Genomic DNA, 21,880 nt, shown 5'->3' with positions numbered 1-21,880 from the left:
TACATCGGCAAACTCCTGGTATTCCCCAGGAATGAGTTCTGAAATGATAGCTGCGACTCTGACTGGAAACGAAATACACTCCTTAGCACAAAATGTACCCCATTGGGAAATCTCCCCGGACCGCCAATCAATGGTGGGATTATGAAAGGCCAGCCAAGGGTGACCCAGAACAACTGGAACTGCTGGGCAATGTGTTAGATAGAATTCGATATTTTCGGAATGTAAGGCTCCTACTGTAAGTACTACGGGAGGTGTACGGTGGGTAATAACCCCATTGGAAAGCGGACTCCCATCTAAGCCACGCATGGTGACACACCTATCCAATGGTAACTGTGGAATGCCTAAGGCCTTAGCCCAAGTTAAATCCATAAAGTTTCCTGCAGCTCCACTGTCAACAATAGCCGACACCAAAGAACTGAGGCTGTCAAAGGAAACCTTAACTGGGACTAAAAGAGAGTTATTCGAGGAGATAAGCTGCAGACCTAGGTGAACCCCCTCACAATTCACCTGGTCAAAGCGTTTCCCGACTTGTTCGGACAGTTACGAGCAAAATGTCCCTTACCACCACAGTACAAACAAAGACCGGAATTTTGCCTTCTGGTCCTTTCCTCAGGAGACAGCCGGGAGAGACCCATCTGCATGGGCTCCTCGACGTCTTCTGGAATGGAATAAACACAAGGACTTGACCTTACAGATGTTCCTCCTTTCAGCTCTCCGCTCTCTGAGACGACGATCAATCTTAATAGAAAGCTCCATGAGTTTATAGAGAGTCTCAGGAGCGGGGTACTGGAGGAGACTGTCTTTAATAGACTCTGATAAGCCGAGGCGAAACTGACTGCGCAGGGCTGGGTCATTCCAGCCACAGTCGTTCGACCAACGGCGAAACTCAGTACAATAAACCTCTGCAGGATTTCTACCTTGTTTGAGAGCGCGCAGCTGACTTTCAGCGGACGCCTCTCTATCTGGGTCATCATACAAAAGCCCTAAAGATTTAAAGAAAGCGTCTACTGACAACAACGCAGGATCCTCTGCTCTTAAACCGAATGCCCAGGTCTGAGGATCCCCCTGGAGTAAAGAAATAATAATCCCAACCCGCTGAGATTCAGTACCAGAGGAAGTAGGTCTTAAACGAAAATAAAGTTTACAGGATTCTTTAAAATTAAAAAATAATTTTCTATCACCAGAAAAACGGTCAGGCAAATGCATCTTTGGTTCAGGGACTCCCCTTGGGGAGGCTCGCAAAAGATCTTCCTGCGACCTCACCCGAAGAGAAAGATCCTGAACCATCTGAGTAAGTTCTTGAATCTGATTGACTAAGAGCTGGCCAAGGTTTGGCCCTAAACCTGTCGGATTCATGAGGCCAAAATATTTTTAACAAAAACTGAATGAGAGGAAAAAATTAAAGCCCTGTTTAATTTTAATTTTTGGTATGGCCGGTAACAATGTTATGATTCCAGCACTTTGGTCTGAGGAGATCTTATTGCGAGGACCGGAGCACTGGAACGTAATGCTGAGGAAGGGAGCGGGAATGGAAAATAGCCCCTGGCGCCCTAACTCCGTTGTCTCGCCCGTGCTGTCAGAAATCCCCTGCGAGACTATGGTTGCTTGAGCCCATGGCAGCCGCGTTTGAAGGGCGGATTACGTCTGCCCAACTCCGATGCCCCCCCAGTTCTTAATGAGAGACAAAGGGAAATCCGAGACAGGGTGATAACAAGGGGCCCTCTGACTAAACAACCAGGCCAGGGGCTACAAGCTAATAAAAACTAGAATATGTGCGGAAAAACCGCCAGGGAAAAGGACAACCAAAATATCCACTTGTCCACTTCTCCTCACCGGCACCGCCGAGTTCCAGAGAGGACTTGTGGAAGCGGAACCCTCCGCAAATGCTCCAAAGACAAAATATGTAAAGATAAAGCGGCTGAGCCGCAACACACGGCAGAGCCGCAACTCACGAAACACCACTCGATATTCAAAGGTGATCTGTCAGGACGACTGGGGACCCAACGACTTCCTGGGATGAGATGACAACTCCCGGATACAGGACTTCTGAGGACAGGAATGACCGGATACAGCAGGACTGGAACAGACTCTCAGCAAACCAAAGCAGCATGCAGGAAGCTATTACCGGCGTCTGTGAGAAGCACTGAGAAGGTATTTAGCAGGTAGTCCTCCAATCAGCTGTTCAGAGCCTGATTGGTATTAATGCCGTGCAGCTGCCTTGCTGCACGGCCAGAAGACAAGTGTGTGTGCGCGTGTAACTAGACCCTGCAACGGGGAACGCGGTCCGCCCGTGGCGTCCCCGTTGCTAGGGTCCGTGCGGCTCAGTGCGCCCGGCGTCTAGCGTTGCTAGGAAGCCGGCGGCTGAACGCGCACGGCCTCCCTAGTTGCTAGGCGCCGGGCCGCGCGGACATTGCGGACCCTGGCGCCTAACATATATGAGAGACGCTCAGAGAGACGTTGGGATCCTAGGATCGAGAGCCAACGCCATGGCGATTTCTGCTAGGCGAGCCCTGTGGACCCACCAATGGACGGGTGATGCCGACTCGAAGAGGCATATGGAAGTTTTGCCTTACAAGGGTGAGGTTTTATTTGGGGAAGGTCTTGTGGACCTGGTTTCCACAGCTACTGCGGGTAAATCTTCTTTTTTACCTTATGTTCCCCCACAGCAGAAGAGAACACCACAGTATCAGATGCAGTCCTTTCGGCCGCATAAGTCCAGAAGAGGTCGGGGCTCTTCTTTCCTCGCCAGAGGTAAGGGTAGAGGGAAAAGAATGCCTGCTACGGCTATTTCCCAGGAGCAGAAGTCCTCCCCGGCTTCTACTAAATCCACCGCATGACGCTGGGGCTCCACTGACTGAGTCCGCGCCGGTGGGGGCACGTCTTCGACTCTTCAGCCACGTCTGGGTTCAATCAGACGTGGATCCTTTGGCGATGGAAATTGTATCCCAAGGATACAAGCTGGAATTCAAAGAGGTGCCTCCGCGCCGATTTTTCAAATCGGCTTTGCCAGCTTCTCCCCCAGAGAGGGAGATCGTTTTAGCTGCAATTCAAAAGCTGTATCAACAGCAAGTGATTGTCAAGGTTCCCCTAGTTCAACAGGGGAAGGGGTACTATTCAACCCTGTTTGTGGTTCCGAAACCGGATGGCTCGGTCAGGCCCATTCTAAATCTAAAATCCCTAAACCTGTACTTGAAAAAGTTTAAATTCAAGATGGAATCGCTCCGGGCAGTTATCTCCAGCCTGGAAGGGGGGGATTTTATGGTGTCACTAGACATAAAGGATGCATACCTTCATGTCCCCATATATCCCCCCTCATCAGGCGTACCTGAGATTCGCTGTACAGGACTGTCATTACCAGTTTCAGACGTTGCCGTTTGGGATTTCCACGGCCCGAGGATTTCCACTAAGGTAGTGGCGGAAATGATGGTGCTCCTGCGCAGGCAGGGAGTCACAATTATCCCATACTTGGACGATCTCCTGATAAAAGCGAGATCGAGAGATCAGTTGCTGAAAAGCGTGTCGCTCTCCCTGAGAGTGCTGCAGCAACATGGCTGGATTCTAAATCTACCAAAGTCACAGTTGGTTCCAACGACTCTGCTATCTTTCTTAGGCATGATTCTGGACACGGAACAAAAGAGGGTTTTTCTCCCGATGGAAAAAGACCAGGAACTCCAGAACATGGTCAGAGACCTGTTAAAACCGAAAAGAGTGTCAGTCCATCAATGCACTCGAGTACTGGGAAAAATGGTGGCAATCTACGAGGCCATCCCCTTCGGCAGGTTTCATGCGAGGACATTTCAGTGGGACCTTCTGGACAAGTGGTCCGGGTCCCATCTTCAAATTCATCAGAAAATAAGCCTGTCCCTCAGTGCCAGGGTGTCTCTCCTGTGGTGGCTGCAGAGTGCTCACCTTCTAGAGGGTCGTAGGTTCGGCATTCAAGACTGGGTTCTGGTGACCATGGACGCGAGCCTCCGAGGATGGGGAGCAGTCACACAAGGAAGAAATTTTCAGGGAACATGGTCAAGCCAGGAGGCTTGTCTACACATCAACATACTGGAATTAAGGGCCATATACAACGGCCTACGACAAGCGGAGAATCTTCTTCGCGACCTACCGGTTCTGATTCAATCGGACAACGTCACAGCCGTGGCTCATGTAAACCGCCAAGGCGGGACAAGGAGCAGAGTGGCAATGGCAGAAGCCACAAGGATTCTGCGCTGGGCGGAAAATCACGTAAGCGCTCTGTCAGCAGTCTTCATTCCGGGAGTGGACAACTGGGAAGCAGACTTCCTCAGCAGACACGATCTCCATCCAGGAGAGTGGGGACTTCATCAAGAAGTTTTTGCAGAGATAACAAGTCAGTGGGGACTTCCACAAATAGACATGATGGCGTCACGCCTCAACAAGAAGCTTCGGAGGTATTGTGCCAGGTCAAGGGACTCTCAGGCAGTAGCGGTAGACGCCCTGGTGACACCATGGGTGTTTCAGTCGGTCTATGTATTCCCTCCTCTTCCTCTCATCTCAAAAATATTGAGAATCATACGAAGAAAAAGAGTACAGACAATACTCATTGTACCAGATTGGCCTCGAAGGGCCTGGTATTCAGATCTTCAGGAAATGCTCACAGAAGATCCATGGCCTCTTCCTCTCAGGGTAGACCTGTTGCAGCAGGGGCCCTGCGTGTTCCAAGACTTACTGCGTTTACGTTTGATGGCATAGCGGTTGAACACCGAACCCTAGCTGGGAAAGGTATTCCGGAGGAAGTCATCCCTACTCTGATAAGGACTAGGAAGGAGGTGACGACGAAACATTATCACCGTATCTGGAGGAAGTATGTTTCTTGGTGTGAAGCCAAGAATGCTCCTATGGAAGATTTCCACCTGGGCCGTTTTCTCCACTTTCTACAGACAAGAGTGGATATGGGCCTGAAGTTAGGGCCGAAATCTGTACCTTAATGGAGCCTATCTATATTCTTGTAGAAGGAATTGGCTTCTCTCCCAGAAGTCCAGACTTTTGTAAAGGGAGTGCTGCACATCCAGCCTCCTTTTGTGCCCCCAGTGGAACCATGGGACCTTAACGTGGTGTTACAGTTCCTTAAGTCACACTGGTTTGAACCTCTTCAAACAGTTGAGTGGAAATTTCTCACTTGGAAAATGGTCATGTTGTTAGCCTTGGCATCTGCGAGGCGGATGTCCGAATTGGCGGCTTTGTCTCACAAAAGCCCCTATCTGATTTGCCATGTGGATAGAGCCTAAGGTGGTTTCATCGTTTCATATGAACCAACCTATTGTGGTGCCTGTGGCTACGGTGGACTTGGAGGATTCCAAGTCTCTTGATGTAGTCAGGGCCTTTAAAAGTCTATGTAGCCAGGACGGCTCGGGTTAGGAAAACAGAGGCACTGTTTGTCCTGTATGCAGCCAACAAGGTTGGCGCCCCTGCTTCTAAGCAGACTATTGCCCGCTGGATTTGTAACACGATTCAGCAGGCTCATTCTATGGCTGGATTGCCAATACCAGATTCGGTAAAGGCCCATTCCACTAGACCAGTTAGTCTTACATCTATAGTGGGGAAAGTATTGGAAGGTATTCTAAGAGATAGTATTCAGAAGTTCCTTGAAGTCAATAAGGTCATTAAACGGAATCAACATGGGTTTATGAAGGACAGATCCTGTCAAACCAACTTACTTGGCTTTTATGAAACAGTAAGCGCAAACCTAGATCTGGGTAAAGAGGTGGATGTAATCTTTTTAGATTTTGCCAAAGCGTTCGATACTGTATCACACATGAGACTTATCTACAAGCTACAAGAATCAGGGCTAGGAAGCACAATATGCACTTGGGTCAAAAACTGGTTAGATAATAGGGAGCAGCGCGTTGTGGTTAATGGATCTTTTTCAACCTGGACTGAAGTGCTAAGTGGTGTGCCGCAAGTCTCAGTATTAGGACCGCTATTGTTCAATATTTTTATTAACGACCTAACAGAAGGTCTAGAGAGCATGGTGTCAATTTTTGCAGATGATACCAAATTGTGTAAAGTTATAAATGCAGAGGGGGATGCTGAGTCGCTTCAGAATGACTTAGTTAAATTAGAAGCTTGGCCAGCGAAATGGAGAATGTGCTTCAATACAGACAAGTGTAAGGTAATGCACTGTGGTAACAAGAACAAAAATAACACCTACCTACTAAATGGGGTAAAATTAGGGGATTCTGTACTGGAAAAGGACTTAGGTGTCCTCATAGATAGCAAACTAAGCAGTAGTACCCAAAGAAGGACTGCAGCAAAGAAGGCTAATAAGATATTAGCATGCATAAAACGGGGAATTGATGCTAGGGACGAGAGTATTATACTCCCGTTATATAAATCACTTGTGAGGCCACACCTTGAATACTGTGTACAATTCTGGGCACCTTACTACAAAAAGGATATCCTGGAGCTAGAAAAGGTTCAAAGGCGGGCGACCAAACTAATTAAGGGTATGGAGACTCTGGAATACGAGCAAAGGCTTGCAAGACTAGGCATGTTTACACTGGAAAAGAGGAGATTAAGAGGAGACATGATCAACATTTAGAAATATATAAGGGGACAATATACAGATCTTGCGCAGGACCTGTTTTTGGTTAGATCAACACAGAGAACTCGTGGACACTCGCTCAGGTTAGAGGAGAGGAGATTCCACACAATACGGCGTAAAGGCTTTTTTACGGTAAGGACGATACGTGTTTGGAATTCCCTGCCTGAGGGAGTTGTAATGGCCAACTCAGTCAACACCTTTCAGAATGGGTTAGATAAATTCCTAATGGATAAGGATATCCAGGTTTACGGGGCATAGTCACGCAGTATTGTTATTATAAAAAAGAGGGGTTAATCGGAATGGCAGTCAGCAACTTCAGTCAAAATTTTATACAAAATAATCGTGCATAGGAGACCACAAATAGGTTGAACCCGATGGACAATTGTCTTTTCTCTAACGTCCTAGTGGATGCTGGGAACTCCGTAAGGACCATGGGGAATAGCGGGCTCCGAAGGAGGCTGGGCACTCTTGAAAGATCTTAGACTACCTGGTGTGCACTGGCTCCTCCCACTATGACCCTCCTCCAAGCCTCAGTTAGATTTCGTGCCCGGCCGAGGTTGGATGCACACTAGGGGCTCTCCTGAGCTCTTAGAAGAAAGATAGTCTTAGGTTTATTATTTTCAGTGAGACCTGCTGGCAACAGGCTCACTGCAGCGAGGGACTAAGGGGAGAAGAAGCGAACTCGCCTGCTTGCAGCCGGATTGGGCTTCTTAGGCTACTGGACACCATTAGCTCCAGAGGGATCGACCGCAGGCCCAGCCTTGATGTTCGGTCCCGGAGCCGCGCCGCCGTCCCCCTTACAGAGCCAGAAGCAAGAAGATGGTCCGGAAAATCGGCGGCATGAAGACTCAGTCTTCACCAAGGTAGCGCACAGCACTGCAGCTGTGCGCCATTGCTCCTCTCACACACTTCATACTCCGGTCACTGAGGGTGCAGGGCGCTGGGGGGGGCGCCCTGAGGCAGCAATAAAAACACCTTGGCTGGCAAAAATACCTCAATATATAGCCCCAGGGGCTATATATGAGGTAAATACCCCTGCCAGAAGTCCATAAAAAACGGGAGAATAGGCCGCGAAAAAGGGGCGGAGCCTATCTCCTCAGCACACTGGCGCCATTTTCCCTCACAGCTCCGTTGGAGGGAAGCTCCCTGGCTCTCCCCTGCAGTCTACAAGGGTTAAAAAAAGAGAGAGGGGGCACTAAATTTAGGCGCAGTATACATTATATATATATAGATATAAAGCTATAGGGGACATAACTCAGTTAGTCCCTGCAGTATATAGCGCTCTGGTGTGTGCTGGCATACTCTCACTCTGTCCCCCCAAAGGGCTTTTGTGGGTCCTGTCCTCGTTTAGAGCATTCCCTGTGTGTCTGCGGTGTGTCGGTACGGCTGTGTCGACATGTTGAATGAGGAGGCTTATATGGTGACGGAACAGAGGCCGATATATGTGATGTCGCCCCCTGTGGGGCCGACACCAGAGTGGATAGAGAGGTAAAAGGTATTAACCGACAGTGTCAACTCCTTACATAAAAGGGTGGATGACGTAACAGCTGTGGGACAGCCGGCTTCGCAGCCCGCGCCTGCCCAGGCGTCTCAAAGGCCATCAGGGGCTCAAAAACGCCCGCTCTCTCAGATGGCAGACACAGATGTCGACACGGAGTCTGACTCCAGTGTCGACAAGGTGGAGACATATACACAATCCAATCCGTGACTTGATCCCGGCAATAAAAAATGTGTTATACATTTCTGACTTTAACCTCTATAAATGGGTTTTAGGTTTGGGGAGAAAAAACAGGCAGTGTTTTGTTCCCCCATCAGATGAATAAATGAAGTGTGTGAAAAGCGTGGGTTCCCCCGTTAAGAAACTGGTAATTTATAAAAAGTTACTGATGGCGTACCCTTTCCCGCCAGGAGGATAAGTTACGCTGGGAGATATCCCCTAGGGTGGATAAGGCGCTCACACGTTTGTCAAAAAAGGTGGCACTGCCGTCTTAGGATACGGCCACTTTAATAGGTACCTGTTGATAAAAAAAACAGGAGGCTATCCTGAAGTCTGTATTTACACACTCAGGTACTAGACTGAGACCTGCAGATAGTGCTGCTGCAGCGTGGTTGGTGACCCTGTCAAACAGGGATAATAGTTGGCAAACATAAAAACATATTAAAGACGTTGTCTTATATATGGGGGATGCACAGAGCGATATTTTGCCGGCTGGCATCCAAAATAAATGTAATGTCCATTCTGTCAGGAGGGTATTAGAGACCTGTCACTGGACAGGTGATGCTGACTTAAAAAGCGCATAGAGAGCCTTATAAGAGTGAGGAATTATTTGGGGATGGTCTCTGGGACCTCGTATCCACAGCAACTGCTGGGAAGAAATAATTTTACCTCAGGTTTCCTCACAGAAAAAGGTACAGTCCTTTCGGCTTCAGAAAAGCAAGCGGGTCAAATGGCGCTTCCTTTCTGTACAGAGATAAGGGTAAAGGGAAAAAGCTGCACCAGTCAGCCTGTACCCAGAATCAAGATTCTTCCCCCGCCTCCTGTGAGTACACACCATGACGCGGGTGCTCCACAGGTGTAGCCAGGTACGGTGGGGGGGCCGCCTCAAAAATTTCAGCAATTAGTGGGCTCGCTCACAGGTGGATCCCTGTTTCTTCCAAGTAGTATTTCAGGGGTACAAGCTGGAATTAGAGATGTCTCCCCCCAGCCGTTTCCTAAAATATGCCTTGCTGACAACTCCCTCAAGCAGGGAGGCTGTGCTAGAGGCAATTAATAAGCGGTATTCCCAGCAGGTAATACTCAAGGTGCCCCTACTTCAACAAGGACGGGGTTACTATTCCACACGGGTTGGGGTACCGAAACCGCATGGTTCGGTGTGACCCATTTTATATTTAAAATCCTTGAACATAAAAAAATTCAAGTTCAAGATGGAATCGCTCAGGGCGGTTATTGCAAGCCTGGACGAGGGGGATTACATGGTATCCCGGGACATCAAGGATGCTTACCTGCATGTCCCCATTTACCATCCTCGCCAGGAGTACCTCAGATTTGTGGTACAGGATTACCATTACCAAGTCCAGACACTGCCGTTTGGACTGTACATGGCACCGAGGGTGTTTTATCAAGGTAATGGCCGAAATGATGATACTCCTTCAAAAAAAAGGGAGTTGTAATTATCCCGTAATTGGACAATCTCGTTATAAGGGCGAGGTCCAAGGAGCAGTTGGTAGTCGGGGTAGCACTATTTTGGAAAGTGCTACAACAGCATAGGTGGATTCTAAACAGTCCAAAGTCACAGCTGGTTCCTATGACACGTCTACTGTTCCTGGGGATGGTTCTGGACATAAACCAGAAATAGTGTTTCTCCCGGAGGAGAAAGCCAAGGAGTTGTCATCTCTAGTCAGAGACCTCCTGAAACCAAAATAGGTAACGGTGCATCATTGCACGCGAGTCCTGGGAAAAATGGTAGCTTCTTACGAAGCAATCCCATTAGGCAGGTTCCATACAAGAACTTTTCAGAGGGACCTGTTGGACAAGTGGTCCGGATCGCATCTTCCGATGCATAGGCAGATAACCCTGTCTCCAAGGACCAGGGTATCTCTACTGTGGTGGCTGCAGAGTGCCCATCTTCAAGAGGGCCGCAGGTTCGGCATACAGGACTAGGTCCTAGTGACCATGGATTCCAGCCTTTGAGGCTGGGGGGCAGTCACATAAGGAAGAAACTTCCAGGGACTTTGGTCAAGTCAGGTTATTTCCCTACACATAAATATTCTGGATCTGAGGGCCATTTACAATGCCCTGAGGCCAGCAAGGCCTCTGCTTCAAAACCAGCCGGTACTGATCCAATCAGACAACATCACGGCAGTCGCCCATGTAATCAACAGGGCGGCACAAAAAGCAGGATGGCGATGGCAGAAGCCACAAGGATTCTCCGATAGGCGGAAAATCATGTGTTAGCACTGTCAGCAGTGTTCATTCCCGGAGTGGACAACTGGGAAGCAGATCTTCTCAACAGACACGACCTCCACCCGGGAGAATGGGGACTTCCTCCAGAAGTCTTCCAATAGGATTGTACACCATTGGGAAAGGCCACAGGTGGACATGATGGCGTCCCGCCTTAACAAAAAGCTATAAAAGATATTGCTCCAGGTCAAGGGACCCTCAGGCGATAGCTATGGACGCTCTGGTAACACCGTGGGTGTACCAGTCGGTTTAGGTGTTCTCCCCTCTGCCTCTCATACCAAAGGTACTGAGAATAATAAGAAGGCGAGGAGTAAGAACGATACTCGTGGATGGCCAAGAAGAGCTTGGTACCCAGAACTTCAAGAATTTATATCAGAGGACCAATGGCCTCTGCCACTCAGTCAGGACCTGCGGCAGTAGGGGCCCTGTCTGTTCCAAGACTTACCGCGGCTGCGTTTGACGGCATGGCGGTTGAACGCCGGATCCTGAAGGAAAAGGGTATTCCGGAGGAAGTAATTCCTACGCTTACTAAAGCCAGGAAAGAGGTTACAGCAACTCATTATCACCGCATATGGCGAAAATATGTTGCATGGTGTGAGGCCGAAAGGGCCCCAACAGAGGAATTTCAACTAGGTCGATTTCTGCATTTCCTGCAAGCAGGAGTGACTATGGGCCTTAAATTGGGTTCCATTAAGGTACAGATCTCGGCTCTGTCGATTTTCTTTCAAAAAAGAACTAGCTTCAGTACCTGAAGTTCAGACATTTATAAAAGGAGTGCTGCATAGTCAGCCCCCGTTTGTGCCTCCTGTGGCACCTTGGGATCTCAACGTGGTGTTGAGTTTTCTTAAAATCACTTTGGTTTGAACCACTAAAAACCGTGGATCTGAAATATCTCACATGGAAGGTGGTTATGTTATTTGCCTTGGCTTCTGCCAGGCGAGTATCAGAATTGGCGGCTTTGTCTTGTAAAAGCCCTTATTTGATTTTCCATATGGATAGGGCAGAATTGAGGTCTCGTCCCCAGTTTCTCCCTAAGGTGGTGTCAGCGTTCACCTGAACCAGCCTATTGTGGTGCCTGCGGCTACTAAGGATTTGGAGGACTCCAAGTTGCTGGACGTTGTCAGGGCCCTGAAAATATATGTTTCCAGGACGGCTGGAGTCAGAAAATCTGACTCGCTGTTTATCCTATATGCACCCAACAAGCTGGGTGCTCCTGCTTCTAAGCAGACTATTGCTCGTTGGATTTGTAGTACAATTCAGCTTGCACATACTGTGGCAGGCCTGCCACAGCCAAAATCTGTCAATGCCCATTCCACAAGGAAGGTGGGCTCATCTTGGGCGGCTGCCCGAGGGGTCTCGGCTTTACAACTTTGCCGAGCAGCTACTTGGTCAGGGGCAAACACGTTTGCAAAATTCTACAAATTTGATACCCTGGCTGAGGAGGACCTGGAGTTCTCTCATTAGGTGCTGCAGAGTCATCCGCACTCTCCCGCCCGTTTGGGAGCTTTGGTATAATCCCCATGGTCCTTACGGAGTTCCCAGCATCCACTAGGACGTTAGAGAAAATAAGAATTTACTCACCGGTAATTCTATTTCTCGTAGTCCGTAGTGGATGCTGGGCGCCCATCCCAAGTGCGATTTATCTGCATTACTTGTACATAGTTATTGTTAACTAAATCGGGTTATTGTTGAGCCATCTGTTGAGAGGCTCTATTGTTTCATACTGTTAACTGTGTTTCATATCACGAGTTGTACGGTGTGATTGGTGTGGCTGGTATGAGTCTTACCCGGGATTCAATATCCTTCCTTATTGTGTACGCTCGTCCGGGCACAGTACCTAACTGAGGCTTGGAGGAGGGTCATAGTGGGAGGAGCCAGTGCACACCAGGTAGTCTAAGATCTTTCTAGAGTGCCCAGCCTCCTTCGGAGCCCGCTATTCCCCATGGTCCTTACGGAGTTCCCAGCATCCACTACGGACTACGAGAAATAGAATTGCCGGTGAGTAAATTCTTATTTTTTTCAACCTTAGATACTGTTACTAGGAAGGTGGGCTCTTCTTGGGCGGCTGCCCGAGGCGTCTCGGCATTACAGCTGTGCCGAGCAGCTACTTGGTCGGGTTCAAACACTTTAGCAAAATTCTACAAGTTTGATACCATGGCTGATGAGGACCTCATGTTTGCTCAATCGGTGCTGCAGAGTCATCCGCACTCTCCCGCCCAGTCTGGAGCTTTGGTATAATCCCCATGGTCCTTACGGAGTCCCCAGCATCCTCTAGGACATAAGAGAAAATAAGATTTTAAACCTACCGGTAAATCTTTTTCTACTAGTCCGTAGAGGATGCAGGGCGCCCGTCCCAGTGCGGACTAAATTCTGCAAGACTTGTATATAGTTTTTGCTTACATAAGGGTTATGTTACAGTTTTGATCAGTCTCGGGCTGATGCTGTGTTGTTTCATACTGTTAACTGGTGGCGTATATTCCGTGTTATACAGTGTGGATGGTGTGGGCTGGTATGAACTTGCCCTTAGATTAACAAAAATCCTTTCCTCGTACTGTCCGTCTCCTCTGGGCACAGTTTCTCTAACTGAGGTCTGGAGGAGGGGCATAGAGGGAGGAGCCAGTGCACACTCATTCTAAAGTCTTTAGAGTGCCCATGTCTCCTGCGGAGCCCGTCTATACCCCATGGTCCTTACGGAGTCCCCAACATCCTCTACGGACTAGGAGAAAAAGATTTACCGGTAGGTTTAAATTCTTATTTTTTATATTCATACCCAGCCTTATTATATTAATATGTTGTACTGGGTTTTTTTATTTGAAAAGTGGTGCTGGTGGCTGTTAGTGGTTGGGATGCCAGCATATCGACAGCAGCTTCCCAATGATTGAAATCCCGACAGGGGAAGGTAAGTACTTGCCTTCCCCCGACCCCCTAGCCCACCCTCCCCGCAGCAGCAGACTAACCCTAACCCTCCTTGTTGGTGCCTAAACCTAACCCCCTTCCCCGAAGCTTAACCCTAACCCTCCCCCCACAACCTAAAAGACACCCCCCACCCCCCCATTCCCCGCCTCCACGGCTCACCTGTCCTGTGTCCAGGTGGATGGGCGTTCGGATTCTCAGCTGCAGGATTCCTGCGCCGGGATGGTAACTCTATTCAGGATGCAGTTGTCGCCATTCCGAATAGTGTCCGGTTTCCGGCGTCTGTATTCTGTTAGGTGCCCTCCTGTGTGCCGGCTGTTAGGTCCCCTCTTGTCTGCTACTCTTGTCACTGTTACTAGTCTTCAGTTGTAGTATTCCCTTCATTAGACCTCCAAGAGGCTTTTCTACAGTCAGATCTGTAAATCTTAAACAGAGTCTCCAAAGTCTGAACATGCTGTTGTACAGTCTTTACTGGAAGTGCAGTATTCATCTACCTTCTTTGGGTGGCAGCACTGTTTTCTGGCTGATCATGAGTGGTTCATTTTTTTTATTTTTATTTTTATGTTCCTTCAGGGTTTATGACGTATAGAGCATACAGCACCATGTGTCATATCATAAACAGTTTCATCTTTTGAATAAAAGCAGTATTATTGAGTCTGCCACTAAAAAAATCCAAACCTTTTTCCTGTGTGTACAGCTAGCAGAGGCCTTGGAGCTGTTTGAAGTTAAGATGCTGAAAGAGGAGCGACTGCAGCCTGAAGAAAGTAACTACACTATCCTTATAGGTGGATGTGGGAGAGCTGGATATGTTAAGAAGGCTTTTCAGTTGTATTCCGATGTAGGTAGCGATGCATGCCTCACATTGTTGTGTATGTACAAGTGTGCACTCAATTTCAACTGTAGCGTAGTTCATTCAGCAACCACCACCCCTATGATAAACGGAGATAGATATATAATACCATTTTTTCTGTCAGCCACTAGGGGACACTGGCACAATTTCAAGACTGTGGGGTGATGATGGTGGTTTAAAGGTAGCTGTCACTTTAAATAATTTAAGAAGAGAAATAGGCTCCTCCCCCATCATCCTCCAGATTTGAATTTGTGCCGAGGGAGCCGGTCACTGCTGACTGAGCTCCTGCTCAGTTATATTACTTTACTTTATTTCAATTTTCTCTTACGTCCTAGGGCAGTCATGTCCAAAGTCCGGCCCGGGGGACAATTGCGGCCCATTCTCACATTTCCACCCACCCGCAGCCTCTGAGCAGTCGGAAGCTAGGCGTCTTTCACAGGGCGCTGCGCCCTGCCCCTTTTTAAAGATCCAATTTCCGCCTTGCCCATTTGTGTGCGCCCTGCTTGTTTATTACTGATCGCCGCACCCCGATGACCTGACACTCAGCCCCGCAGTCCGCTGTCTTTCAGGCACACTGCCTTTGCAGACCGCTGCACCCCGCCGCACTGACACTCCCTGCCCGTTGATGTCGGCCGCGATACACAGTGACTGACAGCTATCTTCCCCTCCTCTGTGTGCAGACTATAGGCTGGTCTGCTGATGATCTGGTGAGACAGGAGGGCGGGGGGTGCCTCTCCCGCCGAGACAAACCCAGCCCTCCTGTATATATGAATCTATAAAAGGAGACACCAGGGAGGATCATCACGGTGGCCATCGTTACTGCAGCTCCGCAGCGGTGATCAGTGGTCTCAATATGTTCAGTGCTTCTCCCCCTCATAGGTGTTCTGGGTTAAAGCATTTTCACTTGTAAGTAGTTCTCCAGTGTAATGTTTGCAGAGTCAGTTGTTAACAGTTTAGTGGTGCCAGAATAAGCTATATATAATTCCTGGTGTGCCTTTAGCTTTAATTTGCCAGCACACAATCCACTCCATAATAAGATTTCTGCTGCGGGGTACACTGGGCTCCACAAGGAAAGACATAGGGGTGTAGAGTGGGATCTTGATCCGAGGCACCAACAGGCTCAAAAGCTTTGACTGTTCCCAGAATGCATAGCGTTGCCTCCTCTATAACCCCGCCTCCCTGCACAGGAGCTCAGTTTTTGCAGTTGGTGCTGCAGATAGCAGGCACATAACAGAGGGGCTTTTTTTGAGAAGAAAAGTGAAGACTTCATGGGCTGTAGCAGTGTCTAGTGACATTCACTGCTGCAGCTCCATCTCTCCCCAGCGGCGCTGTACACTCCCGAGCCCTGGTTGCCGGGTAACTACAACAGGAGGCTCCGGTTTTCATCTGAGTCAGGCACACACAACGGGGGCTCTCCGGGATCGCGTGGCTGCGCTTTGGGAGGTGGTGAGTGGGTCCTGCTCGCGGGACCCGTGCTTTATCGCGATCTGGCGCTGGCGGTGTACACTGTGGCAGTACAGGCGATCCCACTAGATCACCAGGGCATGGGTGCAGGACAGGTTTTCTCTTAAAACCTTTTTTTGTGTGTAGCCCGCAGTACCTGGTGGTTTTGCCAGCAGAGGGGATAAGGCTTAGACCTGGAGCCTCTCCCCCAGCCCCAGGGCGCCATTTCCAGCAAATGTTCCCGCCCTGGAGCTGCATATCTGTCTCTCCCTCACTCTCTGTCAGTGTTTGGGCGCCATTTCTCTTAGCTACACTGTTCCTGGGACTGCTTGGGCAAATCCTCCTTTGTAAAGCCGCCTGGTTGACAGCGCTGTGACTTTACATGACACTTAAGTATTCTACATGTCAATTAGACAGTGTTAGTTAAGAAAGAGTGCATTTAGTAAGGGTTCTCTGTTACAAGTACCCTGTGATATACATCCAGTTGTTACTGTGCAGTGTTATATCGACTACCTATATATATATATATATATATATATATATATATATATATAGTCCCGCAATGGTGTGGCACTCGGCTTTGAAGAATAAACAATAAACCAGCCAGGTTTAGCAACGTTTCAGTGCTTTATTGCACTATCGTCAGGATACAAAGTATACAAATAACATTACATACCTTTTATAATCATGCACCCAGAGTGAGTTCGCGCCAGGGTGTCCGTTTGAACCTCCCCTGAGCGTCTACTACGTAATACATCATCACGTTAGTGAATCCCATCACCATGACAACCAACAATAAATTATCACTTCTACGGTTCAGAAAAAAGTATCCATATATTTCAAAAGAGTAGTTTTCTAAAAGCAACTAAAGCTCATGTATTCGTTTAACCCTCTGGGTGATAATACTCCCAGACGGTAAATCCATTCTGTCTCACGTTGCAGCAATAATCGATTGCGATCACCACCCCTTAAAGGCTTCTTAACAAAATCGATCATCCTATATTTAATACTGGCAACGCTATGGTTAAATTCAGCAAAGTGCCGAGCCACCGGTTGGTCAGATTTACTCTTACTGACCAAAGCCGCTCTAATGGCTGATCGATGGGCCGACATGCGATCTTTAAATCTGCCCTGGGTCTTACCTATATAGGAAAGACCACAAGGACAGATGATCTGGTACACCACATAAGTAGAATTACAAGTTAAATGATGTCTGATACGGTACTCTTTTCCTGTATGGGGGTGACAAAAAGTGTCACCAGGAATCAGATAACCGCAAGTGGTACAACCACATTTAAAACAGCCTAAGCTTTTATTTGACAAAAAATGTGATGGTTTATCCTTATCAATAACACTTATGTCGGCATGTACCAGTAGATCCCTTAGGTTACGGCCTCTTGTAAAACATGGCATGGGATTAATATTCTGAAAGGGCAATTGACGGTCCGTTTTAATAACATGCCAATGTTTTTTAATTACCGCATTAACATTTTTAGATTGGGTATTAAATTGATTAATTACCGGGAATCGTGTTTTCTCATTCTTTTTTGGCTCTGATTTTTCTAATAATAACGTTCTATCAATTGTCATTACTCGGTCCCTAGTTTCCAACAAATCTTGTCTATGATAACCTCTTATAACCAGTTTCTCAATTAAAGACTCAATCTGTATTCTAGCTAAATCACTGTCAGAATTAATTCTCCTAATTCTCATCATCTGTGAATAGGGTAGTGATTTCTTTAAGCTAGGTGGATGACAACTGGTATATTGTAGGAGTGTGTTGCGATCAGTTAATTTCGTGTGTACTGATGTCATCAATTTCTGAGCCTCAATCTTAATGTCCACATCAAGAAAATCAATTTTTTCTTGGCTCATTCTGATAGTAAATTTAATGGGACAATGGCTGTTATTATTAATTTCTATTAATTCAATAAACGATGTCTCAGTACCACTCCAAACAATAAATAAATCATCTATAAATCGTTTGTACAATACAATATTCGATGAAATATCTGGATTAGAAAAAAAGATTTTCTGTTCTACATTGAACATAAAAATATTAGCTATCATCGGAGCCACAGCAGAACCCATTGAGCATCCGCTCAATTGAATGTAATACTTATTATCAAATAAAAAATAATTTTTCTTCAAAACAAATTCCAATAAACTAATACAAAATTCCACAAAATCCTCCGCATATACATTACTGGTAACCAAGAACTCTTTAACCATTAGTAAGCATGCCTCCTGTGGTATCACTGTATATAAGCTTACAACATCTGCACAGATCATCCATGCCCCTTCAGGAATCTCCCCCATAGTGATAAGTTCATTCAAAAACATGGTAGTGTCCAGCAAAAAGTTCTTATGTTTTTTAACCAAAGGTTGAAGTAATGCGTCCAGGTATACAGAGGCTGGTTGAGACAACGAGCCCCGTGCCGATACAATCGGCCGTCCGGGAGGGGGGGTTAACCCCTTGTGCACCTTTGGAAGGGTGTAAAGAAGGGGAGTCAATGGAAACTTGGGGAGCAATGAATCTGCTAGTTTCTGGTTAATTACGTTGTTATCAACTGCTCTTTTAAGGATAAGTCCCAATTCTTTTTGGAAAGTAGTTACCGGATCAAAAGGTAATTCTCTGTAGGTATTGGTATCACTTAGTTGACGTAAAATTTCTGTGCGATAGTCTTGTACATCCTGTAGTACTATTGACCCACCCTTATCGGCGGGTCTAATGATCAAATCTGTGTTGCCAGATAGGGTTTTAATAGCTAATTTTTCACCAGGAGATAAATTAGGATGCACATACCTAATGTCAGAGGTTACCATACCGATTTCTTTATCCACCAGTCGCATATAAGTTTTCAGGCTGGGATTATTTGTATTAGGGTCAAAATTAGATCTAGGTAAAATTTTTCTCAGCTGTTCTGGTACAGGGTCAGGTTGTGTGCTACTTATAGGAGGTACAGATTTACTGAAAAACTCCTTGATTTTTAATTTCCGAAATAGCTGGTGCTTTTCTTGTTGCCATCTAAAGTCATCAAAATGTGTGGTCGGAATGAACGATAGACCTCTATTTAATAAGGACTTTTCTGTCCTAGATAAATCGTAGGAGGAAAGATTAAATATTATTTCCTCCTGGCTGCTGGAGGTTTCTTTCCAAGGGCCCCTTCTTTTATTTTGGCCACCCCTCCTTGTTGCTTTACATTTTTTGCCTTGATTTTTGAACGGGTTTGTGCCCCTAAAGGGGCTTTACCTGACTGGGAGAAATCAGAATCACTGTTAGTAGTGTAATCTTGGGAGGAGGACTCTCCAAACCTAGGATTACGCCTAAAGAATGGGCGTCTATTAGAATTCCCCCTATTACCGGAGATCCACTGGTATACCGTATGTTGTTCATAATCTAACTGAACCTTGGAGAACTTCTCCTTCTTAAATTTTAATAGATCTCGACGGTAATTAGCAACTTGATTTTCTAATTTACCCAGCCAGTCACCCTCTGTGTCTGCCGTTAATGTTGTCAAATGTTGGTCCTCAAAAACTTTTATCTTATCCCTTAATGTTATCTGTTCATTTTTGGCAAATTCAATGATAAGTAACATTAAATCAAATGAGCAGCGATTAAGTATACCGGTCCACTTTTTACAAAACTGTGGATCCTGTCTGCCCACAGTCGGTCCATTCTTCATGCGTAACCCACGTGGGATGACTTTAGCACGGTAATGATCACTTAAGGAAATGGCATGAAATTTATAGTCAGTTTCCTTTCTTTTTAATTTCCAAAGTTCTTTATATAAAATGTCACAAGAAGAAGCCTCAGGTTGTGCATTTAAACCCTGTAGTTCCAGTATAACTTCTGCCTCTGCCTCAGAGAAACCAAAAGTATCGCTCCCGGAAAATAATGCAGGGTTAAACGGAAACTCCTCGTCCCTTTCACCTCCTTCTGCCATAATAAACCAAAAATGTTGCAGTCTCTCAATGAAGATACTTAAATGCTTGTTTTCAAAATAAGTGTATAAAACCAGTTGTTCTTACCAACTCACTTAGAGTTCCTTTGCATAGAACCATACAGAGCCGTGAGTGATAATCACCTCCAACCACCATAGGATGATCGATTTTGTTAAGAAGCCTTTAAGGGGTGGTGATCGCAATCGATTATTGCTGCAACGTGAGACAGAATGGATTTACCGTCTGGGAGTATTATCACCCAGAGGGTTAAACGAATACATGAGCTTTAGTTGCTTTTAGAAAACTACTCTTTTGAAATATATGGATACTTTTTTCTGAACCGTAGAAGTGATAATTTATTGTTGGTTGTCATGGTGATGGGATTCACTAACGTGATGATGTATTACGTAGTAGACGCTCAGGGGAGGTTCAAACGGACACCCTGGCGCGAACTCACTCTGGGTGCATGATTATAAAAGGTATGTAATGTTATTTGTATACTTTGTATCCTGACGATAGTGCAATAAAGCACTGAAACGTTGCTAAACCTGGCTGGTTTATTGTTTATTCTTCAAAGCCGAGTGCCACACCATTGCGGGACTATATTTATACATATGTGTATATGTGGAGGCACCGGCGCAGCTATTTGTCTTCACCGTGGAGTGCCGGTCTGAAAATTGCTATATATATATATATATATATATATATATATATATATATATATATATATATATATATATATATATATATATATATATATATATATAAAAGCTGGTCCAGTGCAGTATTATTGTTAGTAATAACCTCTGCATTGTATAACTGTGAATATGTGTGTGCATTAGCTTGCTGTGTGGTTTCCATTTCGTGTCTCTCACTCAACTTGCTTTCCCTATATTCTATAACCTGAGGGGGCTTGGAGCGTCAGGTTTTATAATTATATAGGATTTTCACAAGATATACTTTTAATACGTATTTTTCTCTGTGATTTTAGTCACCATATCTCTCCTGTATCCCTGCTTGTGCTGACTACACTGTGCAGGGGTTTGGTCAAGAGGTATTGTGCTGCTGACAATTGTACTGTGTTACCTGATACTGCAAGTTATATCATGTCTGCTTCTGAAGGTAACGGTTCTGTGGCTGAACACACTGCCGGTGTTGCTGAAGCCAGAGATCCCTATGAGGAGACCATAGCAGCTGTGGGCTATGATTCTGGGGGCTCCTTGCCCCCCAGTGGGACTGTGGCAACGGGGGTCAATAATGACCCGCTGTGGGCTTCTTTCTACACGCTTCTACATATGCTAGTTACTAAACTAACACCCCCTATGGGACCTCCTATGCCGGTGCAACCGTATGTAGTCCCTGCAGCTAACCCGCCTTGGGCGGATAATTTGTCTGCTCAATTGAAGTTGAACCAGTCCTTGACTACTAAAAGGTCTGACCCTCGCTCACCTAAGACCAAGGGGTCCTCTAAGCGAGCTCTTATCTCCTCACAATCCACTGCTGTCACTGACACCTCGTCTGATCAAGATGGCACTTACACTGACCCCACAGATTCTGACACAGGTACTGCTGAGGGGGAGGGTAGTACACATGTGGATGTTCCTGATCTTTTGGAGGCTATTAAGTTGATTTTACAGATTACGGATGATCCTGAGCCATCCGCCCCTCCTTAGAAACCAGATAGGTTCAAGCGTGAGTAGGTGGTTAAACAAGTTTTACCTCACTCTGACCACCTAGTGGATATATGTCAGGAATCCTGGGGAAACCCGGGAAAGAAGTTTGTGCCTCAAATGTAGATGCTGGCTCGCTATCCCCTCGCGCCAGAGCTGTCTAAAAATTGGGAAACTCCTCCTCCAGTAGACTCGCATGTGGCTAGGATGGTGGTTTCCTAAGCTCTACCTGTCACTACCGTCACGTCTCTAAAAGAGCCTACGGATAAACGTGTGGAGGGTTGTCTAAAAGTGGTTTACACCCTCACGGGTGCTGCACAAAGGCCCACTATTGCAGCAACATGGGCTGCAGAGGCTATTGAAGCATGGGCCCTAGAGTTAGAAGCTGAAATCTCTTCTGACCATGCTAGACAATACTTGTCCTATATTGTCCCAGCTTCTCACTATAATAAAGAGGCGGCTTCTGATGCCGGTATCCTAGCAGCCAAGGCCTCTACTACATCAGTCCTGGCTCGACGGATATTGTG

The 21,880-nt window shown here is 46.6% G+C and overlaps 1 protein-coding gene across 4 annotated transcripts in view; it reads left to right on the top strand.

The window, feature by feature from the left end:
- Window positions 1-21,880, top strand: part of PTCD1 (pentatricopeptide repeat domain 1) — a 115,920-nt gene that overhangs the window by 28,103 nt on the left and 65,937 nt on the right. For 3 of the 4 annotated variants that reach the window (XM_063934162.1, XM_063934159.1, XM_063934160.1), the window contains exon 3: window positions 14,143-14,283. The exons of the other annotated variant lie outside the window; for it this stretch is intronic. In XM_063934162.1, coding sequence (XP_063790232.1) covers window positions 14,143-14,283 — 141 coding nt within the window. The remainder of the gene's footprint in view (window positions 1-14,142; window positions 14,284-21,880) is intronic. 4 annotated transcript variants of the gene reach the window in all.

Source organism: Pseudophryne corroboree, chromosome 7 (genome assembly GCF_028390025.1).
Source record: "Pseudophryne corroboree isolate aPseCor3 chromosome 7, aPseCor3.hap2, whole genome shotgun sequence".
Classification (NCBI taxonomy): Eukaryota; Metazoa; Chordata; class Amphibia; order Anura; family Myobatrachidae; genus Pseudophryne; species Pseudophryne corroboree.
This window is presented reverse-complemented; position numbering and strand designations above follow the sequence as displayed.